This window comes from Heptranchias perlo, chromosome 13 (assembly GCF_035084215.1).
Source record: "Heptranchias perlo isolate sHepPer1 chromosome 13, sHepPer1.hap1, whole genome shotgun sequence".
Taxonomy (NCBI): Eukaryota; Metazoa; Chordata; class Chondrichthyes; order Hexanchiformes; family Hexanchidae; genus Heptranchias; species Heptranchias perlo.
In genome coordinates this window covers 39,327,068-39,349,593 of record NC_090337.1, presented here as the reverse complement: position 1 = coordinate 39,349,593, position 22,526 = coordinate 39,327,068, and the positions used below count along the sequence as shown (strand labels likewise).

The window sequence follows — 22,526 nt, the reverse complement described above, 5'->3', positions numbered from 1 at the left end:
ATGTATAACATCATCAGACTACACACCATATCTCAAGACTCCTGCTGACCACTCATTCATCGTGATCAAGTACACGTATGGCACCAAGTCCAATTAATTCAGGCCACCACAGAGTTTCTGGCAATCTCATGTCTCAGCAGCACTGTGCCCTGGATTCCCTTTTGGACCAGCAATTGTTTGCATTTATAACATTTAATTTCCTCTGTGATCTTCTGGGCTACACCATTACAGACACGTGTGATGCCGGCTGATCTGAATTGGTGAGCTGCCTTCTAATCAACTGGTGTGAGAGCTCTGTCTTCCCACCCCCACGTCACCCTCTGGCACTCATTTGGCTGCAAAATGATTGGCTGACTCATTCATCTATTTGGGGTTCTGTGCCTTTGGTCAAGCAACTGTATCCTTAAATCATCCGGAACCAGTTCCAGAAAATTTTCTTAAAATATATTTGCATATTTCATCATAAGATGCCACAATTTCTCCCCAACCACAATTTTAACTATAGCCCTGAGTTTTCTGTAAATTTTAAATTAATATCTATACATTTCTGGCATCAAATCAAAAGCAACAGGAATCATTATTTACAACATTATAATCTGCATGTACAGTGGATCTAGTTGCAAAAATACAGTCATCACTTTACTGTTACATGACGATATCAGTCTTTATGCCCAAAATTTTCTATCCTACCTGTGGTGGCTTGATAAGAATTAAAATGCTGTCAATAAATCATCTGCATTGCCCTTTTCTTTAAAATCTGGAATAAGCCTAAGATTTGATAAAAGGTCATTGACCTGAAACGTTAACTCAGTTTCACTCTCCACAGATGCTATCTGACCTGCTGACTGTTTTCCTGTATTTTCTATTTTTATTTAAGATTTGATAGTTATTCTGAACAGTAATGGGCTGAATCAACTGGATCCTGACTCACAGATCTTGTATTTGTTAAGCCTCCACCCCCCCTGCCCCTTCCAAATCAGGAACAGACAGATGCTGCTTCGCCTTTTCCTCGGCTTTCATGTGCTGACATTGTCAGGCCTTTATGTTTAGGCTAAAGCTAATAGTAAAATTTACTTACAAGTAAGATAATTACATAGAAGCAGAAGTACACAATAGGAAAATAGTAGTACAATATAGGACTGACAAAGGCATAAACTGTTGGTCTATTATGTCTGTCTTGTCTTTAATGTTGAAGTACTCTTATTTGAAGATCAAACTGGTTCTTCTCAAGAAGTTAATATCAACCATTTTAAAATGTAAGCAGATAAGATGTGAACAGCCTTTTCCACCCATCTGGTGGTGCATTTGTTTTTGCCACCTGACTGCAACAGAAATCATCCTTAATGTCTGATTTTCATTGTTCTTCTCCTTAGAACCAAACTACTGTATCCTTCCTGCTCTCACATACACACCTTGGGGGTAACTTTCAACTATGGTGGGGACAGAAAACTGCCAGTATCAGATCAGCTGTGCATTATACACCCTGCCCAATTTTCCTTTTCACTGAAGTAAATGGAAAGGAAAATTGCACAGGCTGTATAACAGGCAGCTGATCCAATACCGTCTGTTTTAATCCACCACCAAATTTGAAACTTACCCTGCCCCATTTCAGTTATAAACAATTTTACAACACCAAGTTATAGTCCAGCAATTTTATTTTAAATTCACAAGCTTTCGGAGACTTCCTCCTTCCTCAGGTAAATGTTTCAGGAGCTCCTTGAAGCCTACGCATTTATACATATAGAACAATACATGGTGTTTACAGACTGCCCCTGCAACTGCCCGTTGCCAAGGCAATCACCGTGTTCAGACAGAGAGGTGTCACCTGCAGAACCCCCGAATACACATTCAACAAAAAAACAAACAGGGAAAAAAAACAGAGAAAAAAAACAGAGAGAGGCAGAAACATCCGGAAGGCAGAGAGAGCCAGCAAATGACCCATTATATTAAAAACAGATAACATTTGTTCGCTGGTGGGGTAACGTGTAGCGTGACATGAACCCAAGATCCCGGTTGAGGCCGTCCTCATGGGTGCGGAACTTGGCTATCAATTTCTGCTCGACGATTTTGCGTTGTCGTGTGTCTCGAAGGCCGCCTTGGAGTACGCTTACCCGAAGGTCGGTGGATGAATGTCCATGACTGCTGAAGTGTTCCCCGACTGGGAGGGAACCCTCCTGTTTGGCGATTGTTGCGCGGTGTCCGTTCATCCGTTGTCGCAGCGTCTGCATGGTCTCGCCAATGTACCATGCTCTGGGGCATCCTTTCCTGCAACGTATGAGGTAGACAACGTTGGCCGAGTCACAGGAGTATGAACCATGCACCTGGTGGGTGGTGTCCTCTCGTGTGATGGTGGTATCTGTGTCGATGATCTGGCATGTCTTGCAGAGGTTACCGTGGCAGGGTTGTGTGGCGTCGTGGACGCTGTTCTCTTGAAAGCTAGGTAATTTGCTGCGAACGATGGTCTGTTTGAGGTTGGGTGGCTGTTTAAAGGCGAGTAGTGGAGGTGTGGGGATAGCCATAGCGAGGTGTTTGTCCTCATTGATGACATGTTGAAGGCTGCGGAGAACATGGCGTAGTTTCTCCGCTCCGGGGAAGTACTGGACGACAAAGGGTACTCTGTTGGTTGCGTCCCGTGTTAGTCTCCTGAGGAGGTCTATGCGATTTTTTGCTGTGGCCCGTCGGAACTGTCGATCGATGAGTCGAGCGTCATATCCCGTTCTTACTAGGGCGTCTTTCAGCGTCTGTAGGTGTCCATCGCGTTCCTCCTCGTCTGAGCAGACCCTGTGTATTCGCAGGGCCTGTCCATAGGGGATGGCCTCTTTGACGTGGTTAGGGTGGAAGCTGGAAAAGTGGAGCATCGTGAGGTTGTCCGTGGGCTTGCGGTAGAGTGAGGTGCTGAGGTGCCCGTCTTTGATGGAGATTCGTGTGTCCAAGAAAGAAACGGATTCTGAGGAGTAGTCCATGGTGAGCTTGATGGTGGGATGGAACTTGTTGATGTTATCGTGTAGTCTCTTTAGTGATTCCTTGCCGTGGGTCCATAGAAAGAAAATGTCGTCGATGTATCTGGTGTATAGTGTTGGTTGGAGGTCTTGTGCAGTGAAGAAGTCCTGCTCGAACTTGTGCATGAAAATGTTGGCGTATTGGGGTGCGAATTTGGTCCCCATGGCTGTTCCGTGTGTTTGGGTAAAGAACTGGTTATCGAAGGTGAAGACATTGTGATCCAGGATGAAGCGGATGAGTTGTAGGATGGCTTCCGGAGATTGGCTGTTGTTGGTGTTGAGTATTGATGCTGTCGCAGCGATGCCGTCATCGTGGGGGATACTGGTGTATAGTGCCGAGACGTCCATCGTGGTGAGAAGTGTTCCTGGTTCAACTGGTCCGTGGGTACTGAGTTTTTGTAGGAAGTCTGTAGTGTCGCGACAGAAGCTGGGGGTTCCCTGTACGATGGGTTTCAGGATGCCCTCGATGTATCCAGAGAGGTTCTCACACAGGGTTCCGTTGCCTGATACGATGGGACGTCCGGGTGTGTTGGCTTTGTGTATCTTTGGGAGGCAGTAGAAGTCTCCCACGCGGGGATTACGTGGGATGAGAGTGCGTAGGATGCTTTGAAGGTCTGGATCGAAGGTCTTGATCAGTTTGTTGAGCTGGTGGGTGTGTTCTTTGGTCGGATCTGCGGGTAACCGTCTGTAGTGTTCCTGGTTGTCCAGTTGTCGGTATGCTTCGTTGCAATAGTCTGTTCTGTTCTGTATGACTATGGCTCCTCCTTTGTCCGCTGGTTTGATGACGATGTTGCGGTTGGTCTTGAGAGCGTTGATGGCGTTGCGTTGTGCTCGGGTGACATTCTGGACTGTCTTCTGAGTGCGGCTGATGAATCTGGCATTGACGCATTTCCTGACAGCTTGAGCATACATGTCCAGCTGAGGGCAGCGACCCTCCGGAGGAGTCCAGTTTGACTCTTTCCTCTTCGGTTGCTGTACCGCGGATCCCTCTGTCTGCTGTTCCGGATCGTCGATTGTCTCATTGGGTTCGCTGCTGAAATCTTGGGGTTTGTGGTAGAATTCCCGGAGCCTCATTCTCCTGATGAATTGCGGTACAGCAACCGAAGAGGAAAGAGTCAAACTGGACTCCTCCGGAGGGTCGCTGCCCTCAGCTGGACATGTATGCTCAAGCTGTCAGGAAATGCGTCAATGCCAGATTCATCAGCCGCACTCAGAAGACAGTCCAGAATGTCACCCGAGCACAACGCAACGCCATCAACGCTCTCAAGACCAACCGCAACATCGTCATCAAACCAGCGGACAAAGGAGGAGCCATAGTCATACAGAACAGAACAGACTATTGCAACGAAGCATACCGACAACTGGACAACCAGGAACACTACAGACGGTTACCCGCAGATCCGACCAAAGAACACACCCACCAGCTCAACAAACTGATCAAGACCTTCGATCCAGACCTTCAAAGCATCCTACGCACTCTCATCCCACGTAATCCCCGCGTGGGAGACTTCTACTGCCTCCCAAAGATACACAAAGCCAACACACCCGGACGTCCCATCGTATCAGGCAACGGAACCCTGTGTGAGAACCTCTCTGGATACATCGAGGGCATCCTGAAACCCATCGTACAGGGAACCCCCAGCTTCTGTCGCGACACTACAGACTTCCTACAAAAACTCAGTACCCACGGACCAGTTGAACCAGGAACACTTCTCACCACGATGGACGTCTCGGCACTATACACCAGTATCCCCCACGATGACGGCATCGCTGCGACAGCATCAATACTCAACACCAACAACAGCCAATCTCCGGAAGCCATCCTACAACTCATCCGCTTCATCCTGGATCACAATGTCTTCACCTTCGATAACCAGTTCTTTACCCAAACACACGGAACAGCCATGGGGACCAAATTCGCACCCCAATACGCCAACATTTTCATGCACAAGTTCGAGCAGGACTTCTTCACTGCACAAGACCTCCAACCAACACTATACACCAGATACATCGACGACATTTTCTTTCTATGGACCCACGGCAAGGAATCACTAAAGAGACTACACGATAACATCAACAAGTTCCATCCCACCATCAAGCTCACCATGGACTACTCCTCAGAATCCGTTTCTTTCTTGGACACACGAATCTCCATCAAAGACGGGCACCTCAGCACCTCACTCTACCGCAAGCCCACGGACAACCTCACGATGCTCCACTTTTCCAGCTTCCACCCTAACCACGTCAAAGAGGCCATCCCCTATGGACAGGCCCTGCGAATACACAGGGTCTGCTCAGACGAGGAGGAACGCGATGGACACCTACAGACGCTGAAAGACGCCCTAGTAAGAACGGGATATGACGCTCGACTCATCGATCGACAGTTCCGACGGGCCACAGCAAAAAATCGCATAGACCTCCTCAGGAGACTAACACGGGACGCAACCAACAGAGTACCCTTTGTCGTCCAGTACTTCCCCGGAGCGGAGAAACTACGCCATGTTCTCCGCAGCCTTCAACATGTCATCAATGAGGACAAACACCTCGCTATGGCTATCCCCACACCTCCACTACTCGCCTTTAAACAGCCACCCAACCTCAAACAGACCATCGTTCGCAGCAAATTACCTAGCTTTCAAGAGAACAGCGTCCACGACGCCACACAACCCTGCCACGGTAACCTCTGCAAGACATGCCAGATCATCGACACAGATACCACCATCACACGAGAGGACACCACCCACCAGGTGCATGGTTCATACTCCTGTGACTCGGCCAACGTTGTCTACCTCATACGTTGCAGGAAAGGATGCCCCAGAGCATGGTACATTGGCGAGACCATGCAGACGCTGCGACAACGGATGAACGGACACCGCGCAACAATCGCCAAACAGGAGGGTTCCCTCCCAGTCGGGGAACACTTCAGCAGTCATGGACATTCATCCACCGACCTTCGGGTAAGCGTACTCCAAGGCGGCCTTCGAGACACACGACAACGCAAAATCGTCGAGCAGAAATTGATAGCCAAGTTCCGCACCCATGAGGACGGCCTCAACCGGGATCTTGGGTTCATGTCACGCTACACGTTACCCCACCAGCGAACAAATGTTATCTGTTTTTAATATAATGGGTCATTTGCTGGCTCTCTCTGCCTTCCGGATGTTTCTGCCTCTCTCTGTTTTTTTTCTCTGTTTTTTTTCCCTGTTTGTTTTTTTGTTGAATGTGTATTCGGGGGTTCTGCAGGTGACACCTCTCTGTCTGAACACGGTGATTGCCTTGGCAACGGGCAGTTGCAGGGGCAGTCTGTAAACACCATGTATTGTTCTATATGTATAAATGCGTAGGCTTCAAGGAGCTCCTGAAACATTTACCTGAGGAAGGAGGAAGTCTCCGAAAGCTTGTGAATTTAAAATAAAATTGCTGGACTATAACTTGGTGTTGTAAAATTGTTTACAATTGTCAACCCCAGTCCATCACCGGCATCTCCACACCATCTCAGTTAAACAGTGGATATTCTCCAGACAGTTTTGTGTATTGCTTATCCCCCAGTTACAAAGTCAAGCGATACAGCTAATCAAAGACAATTTTTAATTTGCATTACTGTATCTAAAACCAAATTTTAAAAAGATTACAGTTACAGCAAATTTCCCCATATGATGCATGATGATGCTCTGCTCCCATCATAGAGATGTTATTTGCTTGTTTGCTTATGCAGAGTAATATCTTTGATAATTACTAGTGGCGATGAGGCCATTACAAAGTTAACCTGCCATACTTGATATCTTTTTTGCTCAAATGCAAGACATGTCACCGAACACTCTTGTTTTCCAGAACTGGACAGGGAAAATGAAAACACTATAATAAATTCTACTGGTAAGACAAGAGATGTAGTGACTCTCTGACTTCCCTAGGAAAGACATTAGAATGTGGAAGGAATGAACAGAAATATCAAGTCATGTGAGTTCATGAAATTGTTTGAAATTGAAAGATGAGGCACAGCAAGCTTAAATTAGAGCATCACAGATATACAGCTAAAATGCAATAGCAAATAACTGTATATCAGCAGCCATAAATGTTTAATTGCCATTAGCAGTAACACCATTCCTGGCTTCAACAGGCATGACAAATCTGCTCTCCATCTTGAGGAGTTTTTATGTAATTAGGTGATAAATTACTGCTAGGAGTTATAAACTAGGAAGTGTTCCTCGCATCTACTCATAGTTTGTTACCTAGAGTTTTCCTTGCAGGTAATAGGTTAATTTTATAAAGGAAACTTTTTTAAAAATGATTTTTTTTTGTAGTGGAGTAGCAGATGAAATGTTAATTTAATTTTCATAATTTATATTTTCTTAGCTTTGGAGCAGCATTTTGTAAAATAATTCAAATCTTAAAGAACTTAAAGAGCAGATTTATGAATTTTGAAATACCTTTGCAAAGACATTTTTCTGTGCTACTTTGTATTAAAACCCTCATACTGATATCTGTGTATCAATCATGGCAATTTGTGCTACACTTGCTGATGTAATTGCATTTTATTATTATGCAATGGCACCAAAAGTACTGACAGTAAAAGAGGAAAATTCCTGATTAATAGTTGATGGTTCAATATGGTAATATGTTAAACAGTAGATAGAGAAATGTCTAGAAACATCGTAAGAGCTTTCAACAGCAAATGGGTGTATATGAGAGATTTTATTTTAAATACTAAATAACTTTGGTGAATAATTCTTAACCAGCTGTTTAATTCAGCAAATATTCTAAGAAGCATTTCTTCTCACAGCTGTAGCATTGTTACCTTAAATACCACTTTTCCACGTTAAGACCCAACAGATCTCCTGGTATTCCTGCTCTCGGCCACAGCCAGGCTGGCAGTCTCCTCTCAAGTAAAAGAGTGGTTGCAGCAATCTGAAACAGCATTAATCTTCTCAGTAATTAAATTATTTTATAGTTTAAACTGTGATTATAAAAGGAGAAGAGAACATAAGCATTATCCAAAAACAAAATACTGTTAAGTTTCTGATGTTAAGGTACAATATCATTTACTCTTCATGACACTATAAAATATTTATGCCCCAAAAATGCACAGGGCCATTTACGCTGGCGTGCCCCAGCGGTGGGACTTGCATCCACCAATCGCCCGCAGCGCTGACCCCGCCATAAAATCTGGGTCAGCTGATTCAAATAACCTCTGGCTTTTTTGTAGCACAGCTCTTGTGTAATACACAAATAATGCGTGGGAGGAAGGGTCAAAACTACTGGTTCAGCCTTTAAATATTAATAAATGGCTGACAATTGCAGCCAAAGGCTGGTGGCGAGCAGGTATGTAGTGAACTTCATGCAAGACTGAGTTGACTGTCAGGTAATTGTAATAGATGGTTCATGTGAGATTTTGTGGCATTTCTGAAGAATGTCTACTCCTAGAGCAGCAGGCAGAGTCACTGAAAAGGGGGCAGGACATTGGAAGGGGGCACAGAAGAAGAGCACAGATGCTTAAAGAGGCATCTGGATTCTCCTGGATGAAATGGTGCAGAGGAAAGAAAAAATGTGGGGTGTCCATGGGAGAAAACTTCAAAAAAATGTCTTGTGTACCATGTGGCGGGAGATGGTAGTGGCACTAGGCGACAGCTCTCACCCCAGCACTGCAGTGTAGTGCTGGAAAAAGTTCAATGATCTGATGAAGCAGGCAAGGTAACAAACTCCCTTTTCTTCCTTTGACGCTATGGCCACCAATATACTTGTTATCCTCTAACATGACAATGCTGCACAAATCATCCTTTACACTGCACTGTGGTTCAGGGGTTCACTAACTCTGTATCTTACAAGAAGTGTTGCCAACTCCCCTATCAGGAATTACTTGCATGCACAAGCTTAAAACCCCTTCATAATTTTAACAAGATGATACTAACAGATCTTAATCTTTGCTGTCTTCAAACTGGGAGATATTCCTTACATACCAGCACACAATGCCCATGAAAGGCAGGGGACTGGAGGAGGACATAACAGACTTTAGAGAGTTGACTCCAATATGGAGCAGGCCAGCCATAAAGCAGGTGCAAAGGCACTCCACTTAAGTTGTGGGAGATTGCGAGATTGGTGGGAAAGTACAGGCTTCAGGTTAAGTGAGTTGCACACCTAAACATTCACCATAGTATCCCTGTAAAGCAAGAAGCCTCCTCAACCTTTACTGACTCCTTCATCTCAAGGGGTTATGCTCACCAATTCTCAGCTTATGTCCTCCTCTCCTCAACGTTGATCACAGCAAGGAGGGGGGTCAGTTGAAGATAATGTAGAGGAAGATGATGATAATGAGTAAGAGGCCAGATTTTTTTTTTCCTGGTAGGCTATGATGATGAAGGTGATGAGGATCATGAGGTTGCTGGATCAACAGCTTGTTCCATGTCCCTCTGCATCAACCCTCTCATTATCATCCTACGCGTCACTTGCTTTGTCGCTCCTAGGCACCAGCTCAGATACTTTTACCCAGATAGAAGTAGATAGTATTAATGATGATGTAGCACTGGATGAGTCACAGAGCATGTGAGTTGAGGAGTGGATGAGGATGTGATAGATTCCAAGCAGAGGCAGTGGAGATAGATGCCCCTGGCTTCAAAGTCATGGGACCCAGTTCATGAATATTCACCTGGAAAGAAGGATGTTCAATGAACAACATATCTTCGTGCAGGCTCTGAGATCAGTCTCCAATGATGTGCAGCAACAAGACATCTGTGACTCTAATCTACTGCTTTCATTTGTAGGAACATCATGGAGGTTTTTCTTTGTTGCAGGCATCAATGGAGCATGTAGCAGCTTCAATTGGAACCTGTGACAGTCTCCCATCTCATAGGTCGGTGCCTGCTTCTCCATGGAAGCACAGACTGCTGTCCTGATAGCAGTTGGGGACAAATTAGGCAGCATATTGCATACTGGCTTTCAGGCACCTGAGGCTGGCTGTCACTCAAAGCCTTCAGAAGCTGATAGTAGCCATTAGACCAGCCATCTCACTGTTCAGTGGACAAACAGATCCAGGTCCCAGTACAACGATGACAGCTGGAGATGGTCTGCGTGATGCTGCCATTTCTCAGGATTGCAGCACATGTCAGATATCTGGCCTTCTCCCTCAATACCACATAAGTAGGAGGTAACCCCAGGGTGTCTAGCCACAAGCTCCAGCGATGCAACCAGCAGCAACTCCCTCCCAGGGCCAAACTGCCATGTGAAGAGGGGTACCTCAGTCCCATGAGTCTTTTGCACCACAGGAACAGCCAACCACCTCTTGCAATACTGGCCCTCAGGTTGCACCTAAGAAAGCTCGGAAATTGGAGAATGAAAGACACATTTAGTTTCCCAGGGGAAGCAGAGTGTGAGGAACGAGTAGGATAGTTTACATTCACTTCTGAAGTGCTTGGAACAACACAGAAGATGCATTTAATTTGTGCTCAGTTAAATCTGATCATGGAGCAGGATTTATAGTGAAGGCTGCAGCCCAGACAATGAACATGAGAACATATGAATTTTTAGGAACAAGAGACCTTGTGGTTTAACAAGCCAGTTCCTTTTTGATTGATCTCAACCTTACCTACTTGTCGTCTCACCTATATGGTAATCCCTTCTCTCTCCAAAAACACACTAGTTGTCTGGAAGCCTAATTATTCTACTTTTTTTACTGGTATTTTCTGGTAACTTGTTCCACAAGTCTATCACGCTTTGTGAAGAAAGATTGTCAGATTTCCTTTCTTATTCCTAACTTTCTCATTTTTAACTTGTATTTAAACTCTTCATCACACTGAAATTTTTTTCTGGATCAACTTTGTTAATGTCCTTCATAATCATAAGAGTTTTAATTATATCTCTTTTGAAGTTTTCTCTTTTCTAAAGAGTACAAGCCAAACTACTTTAACATTTTCTCCTAAATTAGATTCCCCAGATCCAGAATCATCTTGAGTGTTTGTCTGTATGTCCTTTCAAGGGTAATGATATCCTTCCTGTTTCTGGCACATTTGCCAAATGACTGCGAATGACCGCAACGTGCAGTGCATTGTGTGCAAGCTCTGTGACAGGCTGTCCAGTACACCAAACGTTTCCCGGAGTATGTCTGTGAGCCTTCTTCGGTAGCCTGGGCCCATGCAATCAGCATCTGAATCCTCTGCAGCAGAACTAGTATGCGGCCTCGTCCTGTGGCATCCTATCCCCTGCCCTAGCTCCTGCACACTTGTGCCCAGTGAGTCACCATCTGCAGATCTTTTCTCTAACCTAGCCTCAAGTCTGCGTGGTGTCAATATCTGAACTAGTGCTTGCAAGAGTCAGATCAAATGATGGTGCATCTTCAGGCATACTGGGTGCCTCTTCCTCCACTGGCTGAGGGGCGTCGACATTCTCAGCAGCTGAAATGAAAGAAAGGAACTAGAGTTAGCTTGTGGTGTGAAGGAGAGCAGAGAGAAAGAAGTGGGTGCCGAAAGCATCTGCAGCTTGTCATACAGAGTGTGTGGGGTGAGAGAGAAAAGTCAGAAGAGACAAAGAGGATTAGGTATAAAGAAATCCTGTATGATGTCTCCACCAGTGGCCACGGCTTCCGCTCTGCCCCTTCCCACGACTGCCAGGATGCTCTCTTAAGGGGGCAGAGGGTGTGCATACAGGCTCTTCCCCCGTCCGGTGGCAGCCTATTGTGTGCGACCTTCTCCTGAGTGAAATGTGTTAGTGAGAGTCTTAAGGTGTTTGGAGAATGTGACTGTCATGGTGGAATAGCTGATAGTGTAAATGAGGGTTGTAATAGTGGTGTGTGCGTGAGCATGAAGTGAAGGATGCTTATTGAAGTATGATGCAGTGTTTGCAGGACAGTGCAGGGTAGTGGGGAGGGCAATGTGTGTTGTAATTAACGATGATGTGGAGATGCTGGTGATGGACTGGGGTGGACAAATGTAAAGAGTCTCACAACACCAGGTTATAGTCCAACAGCTTTATTTGAAATCACAAGCTTTCGGAGCTTTGCTGACTTCACCTGACGAAGGAGCAAAGCTCCGAAAGCTTGTGATTTCAAATAAAGCTGTTAGACTATAACCTGGTGTTGTGCGACTCCTTACATTTGTAATTAATGAGGCTGTGAGTGGTGCTGGTGTGATCAAAAAGTATTTTAGCGGTCTTCTTACCTTAACAACTCTAGTTAAATCAATGAATTTCTTCCTGCATTGCAGCCATGTTCTTTGGGCAATGCTCCTGATATTGAGGTACTCAGCAATCTCTTCCCACTGCCTCCTGAATAGATAGCTGGAGGGCTTCCTGCTACCTGGGGGATAAAGGATGTCCTGCCTCCTCTCTACTGCCTGCACCAATGCCTCCAGTGTAGCAACAGAGAATCTTTGTGCACGCTCACTTCCTCCTTCAGTCATTTGCTCAGCAACTTGTTTTTGGGTCTCTGCAGCCAGAATGCACCTTCCCTTTACAAGGTGTTAGCTGCCTTTAACAATAACGTGCATCTTTAACAATAATAGCATCTTTAACATAGTAAAACATCCCACGGTGCTTCACAGGAGTGTAAGTAGCGCCCTGGACTCCAGATAGCGGCTCCCTCCCCGATAGGCATAAGCCAATGAATAGCGTGGGTGGCGCTGGATACACGCATGAATCATTGTAATTAGCAGACATCAGCATTGATAGTAACTGGCGTAGGTAGTCAGCACCCCACCCACCGGATTTTGGGCGTGATTGGATTTCTAGGCACAATATGCCATAGATATGCTGCAGCCAGCTGTTTCAAATCTTTTAATTAAAGGTGACACAAACAACAAATCTTTCAGCAGAAAGGCAACACCTAAGCAGATGAAGATTTGTCATGGGTTGTTGTAGAAACTTAGAACTGAAGTGACAGCATCAATATGAACAGAATCTCATTATCTGGCCTGCTGTGCTAAGGCAAGGAAATGTCAAATTAAAAATAAAAACAACATCCTAATGCATTGTCTTCAACCATTATTTCAATGAAAATATTAGAAAATATCACTGAGGGTTTATCTATCCATCCACATATATCTCAATAAAATGCTGAACAGGGAAGGTTAACCTATCCCAAAACATAATTGATCTGAAACCATCAATATTTATTTAGAATGTATGTGTCAAATTTTGAGATGGTCTGAATGACTTCACAAGCTCACAAAATAATTATGGATGAGTGTAGCCATTCAGCAAATTCAGCCATAAGTTCTCCCATTACAGCATCCAATCGTTTCTTAAACGATTGCAGGCTTTTTGCCTCCTTGACCCTTCCTAGAAGTCTATTCCATACAGTGATCATTCTTTGTGTGAAGAAGAATTTTCTGACATCAGTCCTAAATTTACCTACTACAGTTAATCTTATTTTCAATGCATGTTCTCACACACGAAAAAATTATTTTCTTAAATAGGACTAAAAACTAACTGAAGAATAAAATCATTTACTGAGAAGAGAAAAGTATTCACTACCTGAGCTTTCCACAGTGACTTTCGTTCACTGACGACTCGATAATGAGTATCACCCATTAAAGCAATGAAAAGATTCAGGAGAAGAACAAAGCCAAAACACATGTACACCATATAAAGGACAATGATAATGTCAGGGATCTTGATGTCAGGTGGACCTGGAAGTTCAGTGAGACCCATCATCAGCTGAAACAATGTGAAAATAGTGATGGTAAAATCCCTGAAGTACAAATAAGTATTTGGATCCAAGGCTTGAAAGTGAACATCGAAACCTATGATGTTTTAAAAATAAACAAATCATTAAAAGATTTTAAAAAAACAACAGAATTCATCAAATAAAAAGAGAAAATGCTGGAAATACACAGTGGGGCAGAAAATCCATGAGTTGACATCACCGGAATAAATGATGTGATGGGTTCCCTGGGAACCTCCGCCGCTGGACTTTCCAGGGTCAGGGAGAGTTTCCCTCCTTTGTACTTCAGTAGCAGGCACCGACTTGACCAGCTGGGCCAGAAAATCCCTGACTGAAAACCGCTGTGGGGGGTTGCCAGCACATCTCTTCCTCAACTGTCCATTCATGGCTTCCTCAGCCTCCAAAGCAAGGAGACCAAGAAAAATGCGAACAGTTGATGGAGACTGCAGGCAGCTTCCTTCAGATGGTTTTACTGTCCACTGTGTATAGCAGGCAAATTGCATTAGCCACCCATTTACTGGCTTCTGTGCTACCATGATTCTCATCTTGGATCCAGTTTCATCCCTGTCCAGCCCCCGCTTATCTAGATTAAATTATTTTCGATAGCTGCCTCAGTGTTTCTCACAAGTTTCACTGTTCCTGCATTGTTTAGGTACAGTCTGTCTCTCCTATACCAAACTTTGGTGTCCTGAAAATATTCCCAGTTACTTCGGAAAATGCAATTATTATTTTTGTATCAGCTTGCCAGCCACTTACTTACAACTAAAAAAATGGGAGGAGCTGAAGAGCAGCAATGAATTGAATAGGTAATCTTGTGAAGCTGGAAGTGGTCAAATTTAGCAGCATGGATCTCGCGGCTGGCTTGCGGGAAGCAAGCTCCAGATTGGAGGATGGGTCTGTTTTTATTTCAGATTCCCAGCATTTCCAGTTTGTCTTATTATTTATTTTCTCACTTTTTGTTCTTTTAATGTCTTTTGATTGCCTCACAGAAATGACCTTCATACTTTCTGCACCAGTTTTCAGCTTTACAATAAAATCTATTCAACCTGTTATTTCTCTCCCTTCCCCTCCCTTCTTTGTTTTGTCCAGTGCTAATTGCCAGTTTTCTGTTTTAACGAAGGATTTGCTCCCAAAATGTTAACGTGTCTTTTCTCTTTACAAATGCTGATGGACCTGCTGTGTATTCCAGCATGTTCTGTTTTTATTTCAGATTTGCAGTGTTTTATTTCTACCAATACAAGGCATGTTTTACCTACCTGCACCAAATCCTATAATGACAATTATCAGAACGTAACAAAACCTCATGAGGTCACCAAAGATCATCTAATAAGAGAAAGTGGAAAATAGTTTATTGGTTTTAGTACTGACAAATGGATTATGATAACAGCGAGCTGATAATAGTAAATTTGACAGTAGTCCAAAAGTAGAATCAATTATAATGCAAAGAAACTCTGATAACATCAACTCCATTTTTTTGTTTAAGGAAAGACTGATCTTACCATACATTTTACTATTTTAGAGATTTTGACTCCATCCACTCACTTTCCTTATATCAGCTAAGTGTCATGTGCATATAAAATACCATGCATGGTTAACCTACTGGACTGCCACTCATCTTCTACAGGGCTGTTAACTACAGACTCTACAGTGCCGAATCTGGGCCCGAAATCTAGATGGCAGGTTGAGACTAATCAAACCAATTTCATGCAGGAACCTTCGAGCCAACAGAGAGAAGACTTTCATTCCATCAAGTGAGGCTCTTATTTGAACCTGGCTCCTAAAAGACCATCCATCTTTTGCTTTAAAATACACTTTATTTTTTTCCTTCTTGCACCATTGTTTTAAGGAGGTATAACAACAAAGATGCAAGTAGGAATGTTGTAATAGAAAAATGTTTAGAAAAAGATTACACTGTTGTTGGGCTGTTGCCTCCTGAACAATGTTTGTGTCCAGTTTGAATTTACAAAAACAGTTTATAAGTTGCTGAAAAAATGAGTTAAGAAAATTGGACACATATAATAAATGTCAAAGCCAAAAAACTAACTTGTAAATGAGTAAGTCAGTGTTTCCTTCTGGAGTGACAGATGATCAACCACACGAATATTCATGCAATCTTCAAATAAAAAGAAACAAAGGACCCTTGAAAAGGGACACCATGCTTATAATTAGAACGTTCAAGCTGATTCTTGGCTGAATGACGTATTAAGAAAATAAACTACCAACCTTTTGTATCATGATGCAAAGGGGACCAAGCAACTTGAATCCACGTGCAAAGTAAAGGACATTACACCAGGCACTTATCAGAGCATACGCCATTATAACTGTTTCCCATTCATGGTTCAAAACTCTTAGTATCATGGTGATTAGAACAAAGGAAGCATAAACAATCCTGGAAATCAAAATTAGAAAACAATTTCCTAAGTTGTGGGAGAAAGAGAAAAAGTCTTATGTTATAAAGTTGTTGATACTCCAGGGGAGATTTTTCGCTATGGTGTATTTCAGGCTTTTTTGCCTAGTTGCTAAGTAAAGCAGTAGGGCAGTGGATTGGCTGGCTCCAAATCTCCATGGTTAGCTCATTTGAATGACTATTCATTGCTGCCTATGCAGCTTTGGGCTTGTGCAGGGAGCAAGCCTAATGGAAAGATACAGAAAATTTGGCTAGCAGGTCTAAATTAAAGGGATGTTGCACACTTAAAGGTAAGACTGCATATGGAGATGAATATTGTTCCAACCTTCATAAAGATCCAAATGAATTTTATATATTTGTCTGCCTTTTCTAATGTTGGGGGAGGGGAGACCTGATTGGCATTCATTTTACTGCATTTATGCCTATGTTTTTTTAAGCATAAAAAATGTTGCCCAAGTGATTGAGCAATACACCTGATGCTCTGTTTGTTGGCCAATTAATATGCAGCTGCATGAGGTGGGTTTCCCTGATTTTCTTCAGGGCAACCCACCCCAGATAACATCAGTGCACCATTTTTATCATAGATCGTGACCAGGCTTAAAACTGTACACTACATGCAGGATCGGCAAACAGGTACATAAAACAACACCGCATTTTAAAGGAATTTCATAAGGTAAGATTACCCAACAGTAATATGTATTGGGAAAATGTATGCTGCAAAGTACTGTCAGTAAGCACACTTACTGCTTGCCCATCATAAACTTAAATGTCTATGACTGCATCTCATGCATATCCAACCTCAGTAGAGTATACCTTCAATTCACAATGTGCAAAGCCTTGCCATAGTCACATCTTCCAAGGGCATCACATCTCCTTAATGTAAAACAACTTGGCTGCATAGTCACTTACTGACATCCAGGTTTGCATGCAGGTTGTGCATATGTCTGTCACTGTACAAGTGTTTCCTCAACTTTCAGCATATCAAGATTACTTTTCTGCTTGCACAGTAAGATGGTAAATCAAGGGCCTAATCCTAAACTGCTGAAAGCTGTCCCTGGTGAAATGTACATGGAGAATGTGCTTCTCCTCTGACATGGTTAAGTAGCTCTGGCAGGGTGTGTTACCATGCATACCTGGGTAATGATGGGCCTGTGCAACCTACTTCAGGTACGGACAGATATTTCCCCAATCATTGCTGTGCATTTTCTCTTGATCCTCAAGGCCAAGAGAAATTCCCACAGGAATGTCAATCCTATCCAGCAGGGGTATTTTCCATTCAGAGGCCAATACCACTGAATGGTAGGATGGTGAAAAAAAAACAAGAAAAATCTGCAGTAACCTGCAAAGTAGCAAGAAAAGAACACTGCACCTAAAAAAGGTCAGGGGGGTGGGGGGGGGGGGGGGGAAACAAGCAAAGAAGACAAAAAAATACAATTCTACTGTTACTCACAAAACCTTTAAGAATCTAAGAACTGAAGACCGATGAATCAGTTTGGAAATACACCCGTGTTATGCAGTCACACAGCAATGAAGGTACGTCTATTAGAAAATGCAGTGGAGGCCTGCCTCGCCTTAATCTGTATACTTTTCAGACCCTGGATGAGGCTTATGCATTCCAGCAGCACAGGTCTCCTGAGCCCCCAGCACTGCCTGGTCAGCAAATACCAGACATTGCACTCCTGACACATTTTCAGTGTTCCCACTCTGCCTCAAACATTCCACAACCCCAATGGCCTGTGCACGCATGCACTGCTGGACACATCAGAGCAGAAAATCTCCCCTTATATTTATTTTTAACATGTCGTTATACATAAAGAGGTAGTGAGTGTTGCCATATTGGGAGTTTTCAGGAGGCTTTTTTCTGGAATAGGCAGTGGAAGTTTCTACCATTTAAAAAAAATCAGCTTTTATTACGCTATTGCATTTGTCACTAAAATGTGATTGTGATCATGTCATTGCAGCTTCCTTTCTGTAAAAGGCAATACCACTCTTCAAAACATTATCTAGCATCTATATTAAATAAACGCTCTTTCAGCAGTGAACATCATACCATTACAGTATTTCATATTAGTCAATATAATGCTTAAATGCTATCAATGGAACTTTACTATTACATATTTAAACACTTCATCAATTTTGCTGCTGCTTTGTAATTTTGTGATTACAAAAAAAAGCACCAGAATCATACACAAAAACCCTATCAAATTCCTTTTGCATTCACCATGATTTTTGTCATGCAGCTTACTGCTTACCCTTGCAGCTCAGAATCACCTCCCTTCCACATCTATCAATCTGCCACCATAAACTCATTATTCCTGGAGCTGTTGTAACAATCACTTAGCCACCATTCCAATTCTCAGTGTGCTAACCTTCTCCTCAAACTCATCATTTATTTCTAGCCCACCCCCACAACTCCCTACATCATTATTTCTTTCTGTTAGCAAACACATTCTCATTCTCAAAAGTCTGGCAGCACTCCATCACATCATCCAATTTAATTTTAAAAACTTACATTTATAAAGCACTTTATCAACTGTCATGTGCTTCACACAATTAATTACTTTTTTGGAGCACAGCGAATATTGTTTAGGCAAATGTGACAGCCATTCTGCATGAAGAACATCCACAAACAACAATTAAATAAATTACCAGTTCATTTGGTTTTTTTTTGGCGGTATTGATTGGGGGAGGAATGTTGAACAGGACACCAGGAGAACCATTTCACTTCTTTGAATAGTGGGAAGGGATCTTTAATGTCCAACTGAACCACCAGAACAATCAGACAAGAAGTTGGTTTAATATCTCATTCAAGGGACGGCACCTCCAACAATGCAGCACTCCTTCAGTATTGCACTACAGTGTCAGCCTAGATTATGAGTTCAAGCACTAACACGGAGCTTGGATCCACAAGCTTTTGAACCAGAGGAAAGAGCGTTATCAGCTCAGCCAAGCTGATGCACATTAGCCACTAGAATTTCACTAACTACTTCTTCCACCTCCAGAAAGCAAATCAGCGTCCCTGGAAAACACTTTTTTCCTCTGTAAAACTATTTTTAAAAGGTGAACTACTCATCACAAAATGCACTCCTCCATACATGCTACACACAAACATTCTTAATTAAAATTCCCATCTTCACTATGTAGTTCAGATGCACAGCACAACAATGGAATCTATTCAATTGTACTCAAGTACATTAATACATATTAAATAAAGTTGAGCTTTTTAAGAACATGTTAATTTGTTTTTTTATTTAAATAAATCAATATTTGCCATTTTCTTTGTTGTCCAATTTAATAAACATTAAAGTTAGATCTAACTTTACTTTCATCTACACAGTCCAGGCTATATTCGTTAAGACAGCACTAGGAAAACTGACCTTTGCAATCACTTTTTAATTTGAGAAACAACATTGTGTGTATGAAAATCTTAATTAAATCATAATATACTTCGATTAGTACAAACCAAGTATTCTCACGTTTGGTACAGATTTTAATTGATATGAAGTACTTAAAATGTAATTATTACATTAAGGTATAAACTGTTACAATAGCAAAATAACCTTCATTATCTAATAAAAGATCAAAATGAACTGTATTAAATTGTAAAAAAAAATCATAAAGAAAGCGTGTAGATGAAATTCAATTTGAATATGTCTTACATTGTAATGTGAAAAGGACCTCCAGTCACTGTGTTTCCAAAATACTTTGCTGGCCCTATGTGAATCAGTCGTGGAATCTGAAAAGAGAAGGTAAAGACTTGATACATGACCTTACTTTGGAGGAGATAATGGGCCAGAAATCGCGCCCGAAATAACGGTGGAGCTCAACAGCGTTCTCGGTTTTTAGTGGCGAATTGAAGAAGCAAGTTCTGGTGTTTCCACATGCGCACTAAAACGCGGAAATCGTGAATTTACTCCTAGTGGTTCGCTGGCGATATGACAGTTTTGAATTAAAGAGACATCACACGCTGCAATCAGATAAATCATTGAAAAAGTGCAAACTTGCTTATCTGCCCAGCTGGAAAGTAACTGATTAAGCCACCAACAGGTATGCTTAAAAATACCAGGTCTAAACTAAGTTTTAGTCTTAATGACTGCCATACAACTAAAAATTAACTTTTAAAAATGTGGAGTCTCATATTACTCCTTATTTTAATAGTTTTTGGTCATTAAAAAAAATTTAATTTCATTTAAAAAAAATTTCCCTTCTGTCTCTATGACTTAATTCAATTATTTCTTTGGCTTTTTATTAAAAAAAATATTTTTTTTAAATTTACAATGACATCCAGAATACTAACTTTAAATGAATGAAGTCTGCTTGTCTGCTTGAGCAATGCAGCCTGAAACTGTGGGTGTGACTTCTCTTCCTGACAGATTTTGTGGGCGTGTCTTCTCCTCACAGATGATAACAGCCGCGCGGCATCTCACGCTGCTCAGAGGCTGGGTTGATAGCGCACATTTTGTTTAAAGTTTAAATTCAAGCAATTGGACGCCACAGAGCCCGCAGTAAGTACTTTCATAAATTAAATTCGCAGGAGCTGCGGTGAGCGTCGCCTCGCCACTCGGAGCAATTTCTGGCCCATAAATCTGCTCGGGTTACATTTCTGAATTTGTTTTTTGCACGTTTCTATAACAAGAGCCATGCTGCCACTAGACTTAGAAATTGTCTTATTTTGGAGAGGAGAGGCAGACCAGAATCTGCAGCAGTAGTCATAGTATACAGCTTAAAGAGCATCCAGGGCAGAGACAGAGCAAGCCCTTGACCTAGAGCCCCACTACTTGTTTAAAACAACAGGGACAAAGGAGAAACCCCATAAGAATGCTTTAAAACATATTTCAACAGACCAATAGATATAAAATTAAAAGCAGTTGTAGGTTAAGGGTTGCTTAACTGAGGAGAAGACATTACTGAAAAAGCAATATGGCAGGGAAGCTGTTAGAGAAACTTCTCAAATTCACTCCACAAGGCCACATGACAGCCAATTACAAATCATGACAAGTTTACATAGGCAATTTCTATTATAAATATGGATATAGGAATTTATCATAGAAAAAAGCTAATACAAATATGTGACAACAGAAAGTGGAGTTTCGTAAATAGGATGTGCATGCAGACATAAGATTTTTTTAATAAGACACTAGTTGATCTCCCATGGCATTGCACACAGGGAGTCAAGATCAAGTGTAGTCTTCAGGTAAAGTGAGCTTAAAGATAGATAGATAATTTGGTGTCATGTCTGAAAAAAGCAATAACATTCCCTAATAAATATAACAGTTTTTTGATGAGTTTCTCATAACTGTCGTACATTTCTGTACAGTTAACAAGGAAAATGTTATGGGGAAAAAGCTGGGCAGTAGGACTAAATTGGACAGCTCTTTCAAAAAGCCAGCACAGGCACGACAGGCTGAATGGCCTCCTTCTGTGCTGTAAGAGTCTATTAAAAGATGGAGGCCATAAACAGGAGGAAAAACAATGAGAATTAATAATGAGGATGTAACAGGTAGAATAGATAAGGGAGAACCAGTGGATGTGGTTCATTTGGATTTTCAGAAGGCCGTTGATAAAGTCCCACATAAGAGGATAGTGTGCAAAATTAAAGCACATGGGATTGGGGGTAATACACTGGCATGTGTTGAAAATTGGTTAACAGACAGGAAACAGAGAGTAGGAATAAATGGGTCTTTTTCAGGGTGGCAGGCGGTGACTAGTGGGGTACTGGAGGGATCAGTGGTTGGGTCCCAGCTATTCACAATATATATCAATGATTTGGATGAGGGAACCAAATGTAATATTTCCAAGTTTGTGACAACAAAAAACTAGGTGAGATCGTGAGTTGTGAGGAGGATGCAAAAGGCTTTAAGCGATTTAGACAAGTTGAGTGAGTGGGCAAATACATTGGCAGATGCAGTATAATGTGGATGAATGTGAAGTTATCTACTTCGGAAGGAAAAACAAAGGCAGAGTATTATTTAAATGGTCATAGATTGGGAAATGTTGATGTACAAAGGGACTTGGGTGTCCTTGTACACCAGTCACTGAAAGCAAACATGGAGGTGCAGCAAGCAGTTAGGAAGGCAAATGGTATGTTGGCCTTCATTGCAAGAGGATTTGAGTACAGGAGCAAGGATGTCTTACTGCATTCATACAGGGCTTTGGTGTGACCGCACCTGGAGTATTGTGCGCAGTTTTGGTCTCCTTACCTAAGAAAGGATATACATGCCATAGAGGGAGTGCAGCAAAGGATCACCAGACTGATTTGTGAGATGGCAGGACTGTCGTATGAGGAGAGATTAGGTCGACTTGGCCTGTATTCACTCGAGTTTAGAAGAAATAGAGGGGATCGCATTGAAACATATAAAATTCTGACAGGGCTAGACAGACTGGATGCAGGGAGGATGTTTCCCCTGGTTTGGGGGGTCCAGAACGAGGAGTCACAGTCTCAGGATAAGGGGTAGGACATTTAGGATTGAGATGA

At 42.4% G+C, this 22,526-nt stretch overlaps 1 protein-coding gene across 1 annotated transcript in view; it reads right to left on the bottom strand.

Annotated features, from left to right (window-relative positions):
* Nucleotides 1-22,526, bottom strand: part of LOC137331063 (transient receptor potential cation channel subfamily V member 5-like) — a 101,857-nt gene that overhangs the window by 6,968 nt on the left and 72,363 nt on the right. Inside the window, exons 10-14 of the mRNA XM_067994666.1 lie at nt 19,711-19,787; nt 15,868-16,033; nt 14,901-14,967; nt 13,455-13,723; nt 7,795-7,904 (exon numbers count right to left, since the gene is read on the bottom strand). Of these exons, the coding sequence (XP_067850767.1) occupies nt 7,795-7,904; nt 13,455-13,723; nt 14,901-14,967; nt 15,868-16,033; nt 19,711-19,787 (689 nt within the window). The remainder of the gene's footprint in view (nt 1-7,794; nt 7,905-13,454; nt 13,724-14,900; nt 14,968-15,867; nt 16,034-19,710; nt 19,788-22,526) is intronic.